The sequence below is a fragment of the Mustela lutreola genome, chromosome 12 (genome assembly GCF_030435805.1).
Source record: "Mustela lutreola isolate mMusLut2 chromosome 12, mMusLut2.pri, whole genome shotgun sequence".
NCBI lineage: Eukaryota > Metazoa > Chordata > Mammalia > Carnivora > Mustelidae > Mustela > Mustela lutreola.
The window spans coordinates 92,284,758-92,297,384 of NC_081301.1; the positions used below are offsets into that span (position 1 = coordinate 92,284,758).

Here is a 12,627-nt window from a genome sequence, read left to right on the forward strand (position 1 = left end):
TCTCTCTCTCCTTTTTTTTTCTTTTTAAGATTTTATTTATTTACTTGAGAGAGAGAGAGAGGAAAGAGAGAGCATATGTGAGTGGGGTGGAGAGGGAGAGGGAGAGAGAATCCCAAGCAGACTCCCCACTGAGTGTGGAGCCTGACATGGAGCTCAGTCCCATCACCCTGAGATCATAACCTGAGCTGAAATCAAGAGTCAGACCCTTAACCAGCTGAGCCACCCGGGCATCCCAAGTGACATCTCTTCTCTGTGACTCAGTTTCCTTCGGTGTTAAAAGAGAGTGTTGCAGTACCTCTTGTAGTGGGGGAGACTAAACAATACGAAGATTTTGAGTACATATCAGCCATTACCTTTTCCTGATTATTATTTCAGTCAAAAGAAAACTGAAGTTTAGAAGTCCTAGGGAATGTTAGTAAATAACATCCAGGCTCCCTTGAAAGACATTATCTGGGTCTTTATTGAAAAACGCATGACTTGTTATTAGATTAAAATACTAACTTGCCAGCTTTGAGTGTGACTCTGAGGAAGAAATCACAGTACTTGCCATTAAATGTGCTTAGCTTTTTGGATGAAGAGTAGAGCTCTGCTCTCATTCCTAGTACTAATCCTCAGTGAAGAGCTTTCATATTGCCGTTCCCCGAGTTTTAGGTACCCCTAGAGAGTTAGATACCCATCAGTCCGTTGGGATTGCAATGTTGCTATGCCGATCACTGTGTGGTACGAAGTCAAATGTTAGCCCTATATTCTTATTTGGGGTCGGAGAACTTTTTTATACATGGTGCTGTATGCTGTTTTCAAGTTAAAAAAAAAAAAAAGTCAAAGGTATTTCTTTTACAAGATTTATTTATTTAAGACAGCGCATATATTGGCAAGCGGGGAAGAGGTTGAGCGAGGGGGAAGCAGAGCCCCGTGGCATGCGGCACTCGAGGCTGCCTAACCGACTGAGCCTCCCATGGAGCCCCATAGGTATTTTTAAAAAAGACAGTAAATGGAATCAAGGAGGTATTGTTTAGTTACTCTAAAATCCTGACTTCCTAAGAGCTAGCATTTTTGTTCCCTTTCTTGAATGTGCGAAGCTACCAGGACTGTTGTCTGTCATGCGAACGACATTCAGAACAGACACTCTCTATACCTAGAAACACATCTGGACTTTTTTTTTTCCTTACGCAGCCTGTGTCATGGGTGTGTATGTGTTTTACTGAGTCCTAAATTTTCTTTATCGTTTTTACCAGAACTTTAATTTGCAGGCCTTTCTAGTCATGAGCCCATTTTAGCCCCTTTTTTAGAAGTGATCTTAACAGAAGACATCCCAGAGTATACAGGACCGAGTGGTACGGTATAGCCTGTTCCAGGGTGGAAATGTTTTGGTCCTCTGGTCCCATGCCAATAAGAAAAAAAAAATACAGGTGTCAGTATCTTTTAAATGATAAGCCCTGCACAATATGGGGTAATGACTATTGTCATATTATTATCATTGCTTGATAAACATCTCCTCTTCTGTAAAGCCACGTGGCTTCTGAAACCATCGCTCTGGCAACCCTGGGTCCGCAAACCTGGTGGGGTCTTTGGACTTGAACTTTCCTGCGGCCATCTTGAGAAGAGGTGTAGGTTTCCATGGGCAGCCTTGCAGTATATCTTTTATCTTCCTTGGTCAGAGGGGCGAGAGCTGACTTCTCTGTATGGAGATGAATTGTTCAGCAGCAGAAATTAATTACATTTTTCCTTTAGAAAGGGTTTGATCAAGTGCTGTGGGCTCTTGTGAGAGACAGCAGAGGAACCCTTGCCCCTTGATGAGAGAGCGGCTCACTCATCTTTAGCACCAGTAACTGGGGGGGGGGGGGTGTCCGATTTTTTTTGTCTTCTGATTGAGTAATTTGAGCAAGGTCTAAGGGGGAAAAAAAGCCCTCTTCCATAATTTTATGAACTTGGTTGGAGCAAAAATCATCTGTCAGAAACTCTAACAGATGTTCATGTCTTTGACCATTGTAATATCACTTACCTCATCTGCGAAAATTGAAGGGAACTTGTCAGAATCTCAGCTTTCTTTCTAACTTTTAAGTCATTTGGCTGTTTCTCTTGTTCATCATAAAATCAGAATCTTGACAAATTGACCTTCTTCACGCGGCAAGAGCATAAATAAGTTTCTGCCTGTGCACACTTTGCCTCAGATCCATACAAGCTCTGCCATTAAAACATTTTGTTCTCATTTAAATTGGATCCTTTTCTTCTTGACCATCTTTCTCTTAATGATGAAACGGACTGCCTTTTCATGTAGTAAGTGTCGGAGAGATATTTCCAGTGCTTCTCGCCCCCACCCCGGCCTTTGTGGCACACTTTCCTTGCCCTGTCAGTATATCTGACTTCTGTTCTTCCACTCCAAGGTACACATTTGGGCAAAAGGGCTCGGAGTTGTCACAGTAGGAGGCAGACGAATTCTACAGATGTTTGCATGGAAGGTGCACTTGTCATTCCAAAGAGTTCTCCGAGAAGAGCCCGGTCACATCAGGCCAGGCCTCTCCGGGATCACCTCTGGATTTAGTGTGGACACAGTGGCGCACCTTGCTTCAGGAAGCAAGCCCCGTCTGCTTAGCCTGCCTTCTGTCCTTCCCCAGTCCCCCAGTGAAGCCCTGAAATTCCTTCTGAAAATTACCAAGGGCCGTTTTATCAGCAGAGTTACAAAAAGTCAGACTCCCTCTCCCTCTCTCTTATTTTTTTTTTTTTAAGTGTCACTCAGCTTCTTGAAGGAACAAAATGTACCAGTGTCATTTTCTGTTCAAATAACTCTCCTACAGGAATCATAAACTTCTCCTCCGGACCTGAGCAAATATTCTGTTACCTCTAATGGAACTCTTTTTCTTGCCGGAACAGTAACCCCTCTTGATTTACTGTTCAATCTGTATGAAAAACCTGAGTGACCTAATTCTGCTTCAATTTTCTGTGCTCGTGAGGACACTAAATGAGTCTCCTGCAGTTAGCAGTATTGCTTGTGTTGTTGTTTCTGGAAGTTTAGAATCTCAAATCTCTTTATCGGACTACCTGCTGGATCCTATTGATGGGGAGACGAAATTGTCTGGAGAGGAGCGTTATTTAAAATGAAGATTTCTATTAACAATGACAACAACCACCGCAAGGAGAGAAAATTTCCTACATTAAAGGAGCCCCTCCTGGACCCTCGCTCCCCACCCACCCCGCGCTGAACCAAATGCATGTAATTTTACTCTGGAATCTCCCTTCCCTATTCTGCAGTTTAAATGTTCACACTTGGCACTTCTTGCCTCCCTTTCGTAAAAGAAAGATTCTTTTGTGCTGGGGAAGCTGAGATTCACTGACCAATCACTAGGCCCTTTGGAGAAGCAGACGTTTCAGGAAGAAGACCCCCGCCCCCACACCAGCTCCCACCTTCTCTGACTCCCCACTGTCCTCCATCCCTTCTGGTCCCTGTGACTTCATCTCGGTGCTCTCAGCCCTGTTGTCCTAAGATTATTTGTTTAGTCTTATTTCCACAGACCTTTGGAAGATTAAGGAAAAGCAGATATGCCTCTAATTTCACACCTGACCCACTTTGTCAAAGAGAGGAAACCAGAACACCAAGGATGGTTGGAGTTCTGGGATATTCAGATGAAAAAGGTCTACAGTCAATCTAGAACCAGGGAAGTAGCCTAATGAAATCACTGGCTCTCATCACTAATTTTCCTATAATATGGTCTTCGTTTCTGCCATATTCTGTTGGTTAAAGCCTCTGCCTTCGGCTCAGGTCATGATCCCAGGGTCCTGGGATCGAGCCCCACATCGGGCTCTCTGCTCAGCGGGGAGCCTGCTTCCTCCTCTCTCTCTGCCTGCCTCTCTGCCTACTTGTGATCTCTGTCTGTCAAATAAATAAATAAATAAAATCTTTAAAAAAAAATTACATATTTTTTTAAAAAGTAGTAGGTTTTTCTATCAAACTTGTAGTTAAGATGCATCATCTTTGGCTATAATTGGAGATTTGGGGCTATGTCACTATTTAAAAAATTGAATTGGACAAATGAAATGGACCTTCGTTCCTACAGTGAAAAATAAAATAAAAATTAAAAAAAAAAAAAAAAAAAAGAAACATGCTAGAGGCACATGGGTGGCTCAGTGGGTTAAGCCTTTGGCTTTGGTCATGATCCCAGGGTCCTGGGATCGAGCCCCGCAACAGGCTCTCTGCTCAGCAGGGAACCTGCTTCTACCCCCTCTCTCTGCCTGCCTCTCTGCCTACTTGTGATCTCTGTCTGTCAAATGAATAAATAAAATATTTATTAAAAAAATGAAAATGATCCCATGAGTATCAATAGGAATGTGAAAGAATGTTGGGTAAGTCTGAATAATTTGATGAAAAGAAGAAAATGGTGGAAGTTTATTATTTTTTATTTTATTTATTTATTTTTATTTATTTCAAAACTGATGGAAGTTTACTTGTTTGCACTCGCAGATGTTTAGTCTGTTGCAAAGAGGAGAGAGAGCGCCACTTAAAGGTGTGATTGCTTGTGTTGGCACATCCAGTTGGAACAACAGCAGGATAACAAAGACAGTACTACTAATAGCACATTCCGACGATGAATCAGTCAGGAAATCAGAATTAATAATGTGTGTGTACCAAATAAGATAGGAATCTGTCATAATATTGTTTGCAGTGAATTCAGTGAAAAAAATGATGTGTTTCTCTTACTATCATTTTTGAAGTTTTGAAAAAATCCCACTTCCTTTTCTACCAGAGCAAACAGCTATTAGTTTTTAGTTTTTGTTTTTGTTTTTTTAAATTACTCATTTTGATGTTTGAGCTAATTGAAGTATTAGGATATTTTGTGACATCTAGGTCAGATAAGATTTTACTTTTCCATGTTAACACACAGTATCTTAAAAGCTGACAAAACCATGATACAGATTTATGTTTAGTTTTTTTACTTTTTTTTAAGGTTTTATTTTTTAAGTAATCTCTACACCCAACATGGGGCTTGAACTTACAACCGTAAGACCAAGCATCGCAGCCTCCACCAACTGAGCCAGCCAGGCGCCCCACATAATATGAATTTTTACAAAAATCTTTAATTATCAGCTTTTATACTTGAAGGTCCCAGCGCTGCAGTTAGGAAGTGGATATTCGTTATCTAGGGTGTCACTGTGGGGAGTCAGGCAAATGAGGACTTCTGTCTGGGCCCCTTCTGCACTTGCTCTGTGAAGTCTGCCTGTTGCTTGCTATCTCCAAACCTGAATTTTTTCATCGGGAAGATGGGACCATTATAACATTGACCTTGTAGGGGGTGCGAGTGTGCGTGCATGTGTGCGTGCGTGTGACCGAGACAGAAGGAGAGAGGGAGGGAGGAAGAATTAAACTTTGTGCATTAGCTACACCTTAGTGTAGTGAGTGTTAACTTAGTTTAACTTACTGCCTTTTACTGTTCTCCATGAAATCTATTCCAAGACGCTCCTACCCCAAGTTTGGAGGGAGGTAGTTCTAAAAATAGATTTAAACGGCATGTAATTATTTGTAAGGACAGGATCCAGGCGAACCTGAAGCCAGTGTATATGGGTGACGGTAAAAGTATCCCAACTGAGTGAAGAAAGTGGGATGTCTTTTCTCTTCTGTTCTGCTTTTATTATGAAGAAGGGCCCGCAGTCATATTTTTGAGGATGTCTGAGATGAGACTCCACAGCAATCCTTCTCTAGAAGTTCATAGTTTTTATTTTTTATTTTTTTAAAAGTTTTATTTATTTCTTTATTTGGCAGAGAGAGCGAGCGAGAGAGAGCACAAACAGGGAGCAGGAGAGGGGGAAGCAGGCTCCCCGCTGAGCAGGGAGCCTGATGCGGGGCTCGATCCCAGGACCCTGGGATCATAACGTGAGCCCAATGCAGATGCTTAACCGACTGAGCCACCCAGGTGCCCCAGAAACTCGCAGTTTTTAAACGCTGTTACTTTACCATCCTGTGCTGCCCCAACCCTGATTTTTAAAAATGCCTAATTTGCCTCTTCTTTTTCAGACAAGCCTGGCTCACAGAGGAAGTGGTTGTGGTTGGCAGGGCTCTCTCTGACCGTTTTGGGTTGGCTGATTTCTGTGGCCTCAGCAGCACCTAAAAGGGCCCTTGTTCACTCAGCTTTAATGGCTGTTGTCATCAGCATCTTGGCAAGGAGAGCAAATGGCCCGGTTGCCTGGGGCAGGCCTAGAAATTAGGAAGAGATGTCAAGTTCTGCACTCTGACCAGCGGGGCATTTGGGAGCCAAACCCGCCATCCTGTTTCTCGTTTTCTGTCTGTTCAAGGCGAGCTGTGACACTTGACTTCCCTCCTCGGTGTATCACCAGCCCTTCTTGTGGGTGTTAGAGAGAGGTCAGGGAAGAAGGTCAGAGTGTCCCGTAACACGTAGCACCTGTCTGCATTCACGCGAAGGTAGCTTTTCTCTGTTGGACATCAGAAGCTCTAGTTGGGTGTCAGAAGTCAGCCGGCCGGTAACGTCTGGAATGTGTCTGGCCGGGAACTTAGACCCACTAAGGGTTCTCATTTATCATTAAGGCTAAATCATAATGTGTATTTCCACCTCCCCTTCCCTCATGTCATTGTTTCCTCTAGGCTCCAGGCTCGCATAGCACATAGGATACAAGAACTGGAAAATCTGCCTGGCTCTTTGCCACCAGATTTACGAACCAAAGCAACGGTGGAACTGAAAGCACTTCGGTTACTCAATTTTCAGCGTCAGGTAATGCCTTTTCCCCAGCGAATCTGAGATATAGGACATAGATGTACGTCTGTTCAATGCTGTTATAAAGATAGAAACTGAGTAAAACAGTATATCTTTTAGACCGCCTGCATAGAGCTCAAAATAATGAAGACTGAATTGTTTATTGTTCGTTCTTTCTTTTTTTTTTTTTTTTTTTTTTTTTTTTTTTTTTTTTTTGCTTCTGTATATCAGAGACAACCCCCCGCCCCATATTATGGTTTCCAAAGTCAGAGTAATGGCATTTTGTTACCGTGGATGAAACCTCGAGAATGAATGGGATATATATATAGAGAGAGATATATCTCTCTCTCTATATATATATAGATATATCTAGAGAGAGAGAGAGACCAGAGCCTCTTTTGTAAACACGAATGTAAAATCTGAGCCGTGATGACGAAAATAATTTTAACAAATATCATAGCAGCTCTGTGAAATGAATAACTCATCATTTACAGAAACATGTCAAACCGTTTGACCCCATCAGGCCCCCACGTGGTGACTAATTGTGAATGATCATCTCTTTTCTTCCTGTGGTTCTTAGTGGCCGCTGGTGAATCAGAGCTAGTGCCATGAGCTGTTTTATCATCTCAGATACTAGAGAAATGAAGGAGAACGAATTGTTATGTCGATGAGTTTTGCTTTGTGAAGCCAACAGGTGCAGGTCGCCCAATCCGCGCACTGCCTCATTTAAGCCAAAGGGGAAGAGGGACGTGTGCTTCTCAGGAGGGTGGGTTGACTTGGTGAAAGTCTCGGGGTGTGCAAAATGAATTATTAATGGATGAAAGTAGTTTGGAAGTATTGAATTGCATGACTCGGTCTGTTGCAGGAAGTGACTGAAATCGCAAAGCTACCCCACTTGCTACTGTCCCATGAACCTGGGAGTGCATTTGCCCTCTTGGTTATAATGTCCGTGGTGGTGGGGTGCTAGTTGGCCATAGTTCCATGGGAGCAGATTTCAGCTGGAAGTCGAAAAGAAAGAAAATAAAAGGCTTGATCCAGTACTGTTAAATGATTAATAACCAAGCATATTTTCACAAGTGAGATTATAGTCAGATTCGCTTCACTATGCCAGACTCTTACTGGTCTCTGATTTTTTGCTTGATATTATAGAAAAATCCACGATTTATGAAGCTTCCCAGTGAACTAACTGTAATTGATGCTGAGTTGAGTTTCAATTGAATTATTATTTTAATGTATATTCCTAACCCCATCCCTGGCTGCCACCACATAACATACAACGTGGATAGGACATCATATTGATGATCATCTAGGGGCGCCTGGGTGACTCAGTCATTAAGTGTCTGTCTGGCTTCGGCTCATGTCATGATCCCAGGGCCCTGGGATCGAGCCTTGCATCCGGCTCCCTGTTTCTCCCTCTCCCACTCCCCCTGCTTCTGTTCCCTCTCTTGCTGTGTCTCTCTCCGTCAAGTAAATAAATAAAATCTTAAAAAAAAAAAGACATCATATTAATGATAATCTAAAGGAACTTCATGATATAGTGTGAAATGTAAATATCTCCAAGAATATCATTATTGGGAGTGGGGGAAGCCAGCGCCAGTGCTTCCCGTCGTCTGTGTGAGCATGAACGTTGAACTAATGTTCACTGTGAGTGCCTGCAGCTCCTGTATGCGAACAGGAAGTCATTTCTCCACTCTTTTTTTTTAACAGAGCAGCATTCAAGCTAATCTTTAGACACAAAGAGAATGTTACTGTGGCACTTAAAATGAAGTCAAATATTTCAGAAGATCATTAGCTAATTAATACCATTAGAATAATTAAGCAGAATGAATGAATTTATTTAAAACCCAAGTCAGCATCTGGTTTTTTTTAGTGATAACAGTGCTGTGAGTGTGTGTGTGTGTGTGTGTGTGTCCCCTGATCTGAATGTCTTGGAAAGAAAACTTATGCCATCTTTGAAAATACACCATAGATTTTGCATGGTGTAGTCCCTTCACTTACAAAAAAGGCCACCTGTGATGCCGAACCTTCTAGAGTCTGCCGTGTGCCTCCACTAACCAGGAGCTGGAGCAGGGCAGGGCCCGGGAGCTAGGCCTTGCCTCTGGGGACAGGCTCTCCAACCACTCTTCCCCCCCTGCCCCTTGACAGCTGAGACAGGAGGTGGTGGCCTGCATGCGACGGGACACCACCCTGGAGACAGCCCTCAACTCCAAAGCCTACAAGCGGAGCAAGCGCCAGACCCTTCGGGAGGCCCGCATGACCGAGAAACTGGAGAAGCAACAGAAGATCGAGCAGGAGCGGAAGCGCCGGCAGAAGCACCAGGTACTGGGGGGCTGGACCCTGCACCCCCACAGTGGCAGAGACGCCCCGACCAAGCCCTCCGGTGGAGGCAGGAGGACTGCAGAACAGACCACGGGGCTGGGCCGTGGGAACATGGCAGAGCAGAAGGGTTCCCTGGAGCTGCAGTAGGCCGACCACCCCAAGGAACAGGAGGGGAGACCAGGCCACGCTGGGGACGTGGGTGGCCTGTCCACGGCCTCCTGTGGCTGGGGTGAGGTGGAGGGCCCTGCCTTCTGGATACCAGGCAGGCGTGCTCCTCACCGTCCCGCCTGCAGCTGCCTGCTGGAGGGGCACGGGCGGGTGGCCGGAGGGCAGAGGCCCCCGGAGTGGGAACTTGGAAGAGGAAAGAAGAGAGCAATTGGTTATTTTTATAGCAAATATGAATACCGTCTCCTGGGCTTTTGCAGGGCCCAGCTGGAGGTCTCCTAGGGGCAGATCTTTTAAAAAACATCCCTTTTCTAGGCGTTTGGAAGTCATTTGATGGCGGATCTGATTTTGCGATGCAATCTCATACATTGTGCTTGTTTTCCTGGGCTTCATTTAGTGCCCGGCTTCGTTTCATTTTGAAAAATGTTAGATGTTTATGGGTACACGTTTCCTCTCCTGTCTTTAAAAGACTGCTCTAAACCCTCTGCGGCGAGTTCAGCTGCCCCTCCATGGTATTTCAAGTCGCGGTCCTAAGACATCTGAGTTAGAGCAGAAGGAGGCATCACTTTTATGACCTGCTCTCCCTGGAAATGGCTGCCTCCCTCAGGTTGATGGGAGGGTGGTTTGCTTTCAGTCTTACCCTCACCCATTTTGCGGCTTCTGTCAGTCCCTGATCTGCAGTTTTCACGAGGCCCTATCCTCGAGGTCCTAGAGGCTTCCCTTACAAGCTGGCGCCTCCTCCCAGAGGCTGCTTTTCCCACTAGCCCCAAATTGTGCAGCTCAGCTATTAAGAGACATCCCAGGGCACCTGCCCCATGGAAAATTCTAGTCTTCTGCTGCTGTGAAAGACACCCTGAGTGTTTTCTTGGGCTCCACGGAAACCTCCGATGACATTGGGAAGTAGGCTTTAAGGATCGTTTTCCCTCTTCCGTTGGGGTCCTATAGGAATACCTCAACAGCATTCTGCAGCATGCAAAAGATTTTAAGGAGTACCATCGGTCTGTGGCCGGGAAGATCCAGAAGCTGTCCAAAGCAGTGGCAACTTGGCACGCCAACACGGAAAGAGAGCAGAAGAAAGAGACGGAACGTATCGAAAAGGAGAGAATGCGGAGACTGATGGTAAGGGGCTCACCTGTGGGGACCACGGGCGGTGGGGTTCCCGTGTGCACCTGTATTGAGAATGTTAAATACACCATCTCAAGAGTGGGTAAAAGCAGCTTGTCAAATATATGAACACGTCCCTTTGAACTTCCTACGGACAGAGTAAAAACATTTCCTTCCTGGACAATGCCTGCCGCAAACCTAGGGCCACAGCTGACGACTATGTAATATTTCCGTGTCCTGGGGTGGCCTTGCTGTGCAGAATATAGCATCTCCCATCAAGGCAGGCAGTTTGCAGGGCATTTAACAACTAGACCTGGAAGGACTGTTATGATTGTTCTTATTAAAATAGTGCCTCTTTGAGACTAAGGACACAAGTTGTTTTAAGCAAATGTGTCATTAACTTGTGTCTGGACTCGAAGAAGGCCCGTTTCTTGAAGCCCCTAGTGCTTAACCCCCCTTTTTTTTAATGATAGAAATTTCTCTCTTCTAGTGTAAAAAGTGATTTTTAAGTTAATTTTGAAATGTCACTTTTTTGGTTATGGCTGTTATTGTCAGATGCTCTTCATGGATCGTTACCATTGTGCTGTTGTTTTTTTAATCGGGAGATAAATCCAGAAGGGACGGTTCACATTGCTGGCCCGGGTGTCTGGTTTTATTGACCATTCGTTTTTGGAATTGGACCTCAGAGCACACTGTGGATTTCAGAAAAGTCTGTGTGATCTATAATGATAGGAGACCTGTCTATCTGGGACATAATGCCAGACTGTGGGATGGAGATGAAATCGTTAGCCTTGACCCATAATTACGTCCCTGGAAAATTCCAAGTAACACTGTCTTCTTTGGTGGTCCGGTGGTTTGCATTTTGTTTTCATTATCTTTTTTTGGATTCCGAGAGTAAGCACATTTCTAAAGGCTCTGCATGCAGGTACACTGAATCTTGTCATCTTCTCCTACCTCCCTTTCCCCTCCCCCTTTTTTTCCCCCTGGGAAGGAGAAGACTGTCCACGAGATTTCTACCCAGCCAAGGAGGCCCTTTTCTAGTTGTGGGATCTGAGTACGAAGCAGATTTGTCTGATTCAGCTGGAGTGAAACTATATTAGAACCTCAGTAACAGACTGGCTTGACACTAATGATTAGGCATTTGCAAATCATTAATTTTTACAATTAAATGATGGAATATAGAGATAACAGAGAAACTGAAGTTTTTTATCACTCTTTCTTCAAGTGAGATCAACCATAACCAAAAGCAATTAGAGTTATAATAGCATTTGGGGTTCCTGCTCATCCACGGGGCAAACAGCAGCTAGACCGAGTGATAAAACGCCTGTCACTCGGGGAGACACTGAAGTGACGCCCCTGGATGGAAGATCCTCGGCTGCGCTGCGGTGTCCTGGCCTCTGGAGGATTTTGTGACATGTTCCTTTTATCCTGAGTCACACGAGGAAAATATTTTGGGATGTCCTTCTATTGGGACGTATTAAAAAGATTTCTCCTGCAATGGCTCCAAGGACATCAGTTTTTATGGCATTTAACCTCATGATGTTGCTTAATGGGAGGTAGAGGTAGAAATGACTGAATCTGTTTTATCGCTCAGCAGTATCAGACTCTGGGTGCTAAACACCTTGCCTGTGGTTACTTAGGCCTGCCCTGCCAGCCTGTGACAAAAATCTCCCCCAGATCTGACATTTCCTATCAACCACCCAGTTTGTCATGCTTTTACATACAAGAAGTTATACTTGTCAAAGTCCATTTGGGTCTTTGCCCTTAGAAGTGCTTGATGAAATGTTTCCTACTGAAATGTTTCCAAATGAAACAATGATATGTCTGGACTTGGCTGCAGGATAGCCCCGTTTGGGACCAGGGAGAGGAGTTGCAGGAAGGGTAGCGGTGAGACGGGAGTCATCTCGAGTTCATTTGGGTTGCTTGGTGTTGGTTACCTGACAGACTACACTCCTCTCTCCACTTTGGGTTATTCTTGAGAATTTCCATGCTTCCAAGTGAAGGATACACTTTGGATGATGAATTAGCAAATTTTAGCATCTTTCTCTCTCTTTTTGTTTTGAACAAAGAAACCTAGAAAAACACAGAGCTGAGTCAAAGTCCTTGCCCGCACTGGTAAATAGTGTTGTTTTGGGTCTGACTTTGCTGCAGAGCCCATGTCCTGGGACTCGGGTGGGCAATGCATTCCCAGGCATGCCCCCCCCCCCAACCCTGACCATCCTGGACTGCGCACAGTCACTCCCACAGCCTGGGTCATTCAGTGCGCAGCGCCTACCAGCCATCAGTTCGGACAGTGATGGGGAGCGCTGAGTGGAGAGTGGAACTGTGTACGTCTTTGCTG

The 12,627-nt window shown here is 44.6% G+C and overlaps 1 protein-coding gene across 7 annotated transcripts in view; it reads left to right on the forward strand.

The window, feature by feature from the left end:
- The window catches only part of SMARCA2 (SWI/SNF related, matrix associated, actin dependent regulator of chromatin, subfamily a, member 2), a 175,110-nt gene that overhangs the window by 31,465 nt on the left and 131,018 nt on the right, over positions 1-12,627 (forward strand). For all 7 annotated transcript variants that reach the window (XM_059142457.1, XM_059142463.1, XM_059142461.1 and 4 more), the window contains exons 6-8: positions 6,590-6,716; positions 8,844-9,017; positions 10,128-10,301. In XM_059142457.1, coding sequence (XP_058998440.1) covers positions 6,590-6,716; positions 8,844-9,017; positions 10,128-10,301 — 475 coding nt within the window. The remainder of the gene's footprint in view (positions 1-6,589; positions 6,717-8,843; positions 9,018-10,127; positions 10,302-12,627) is intronic.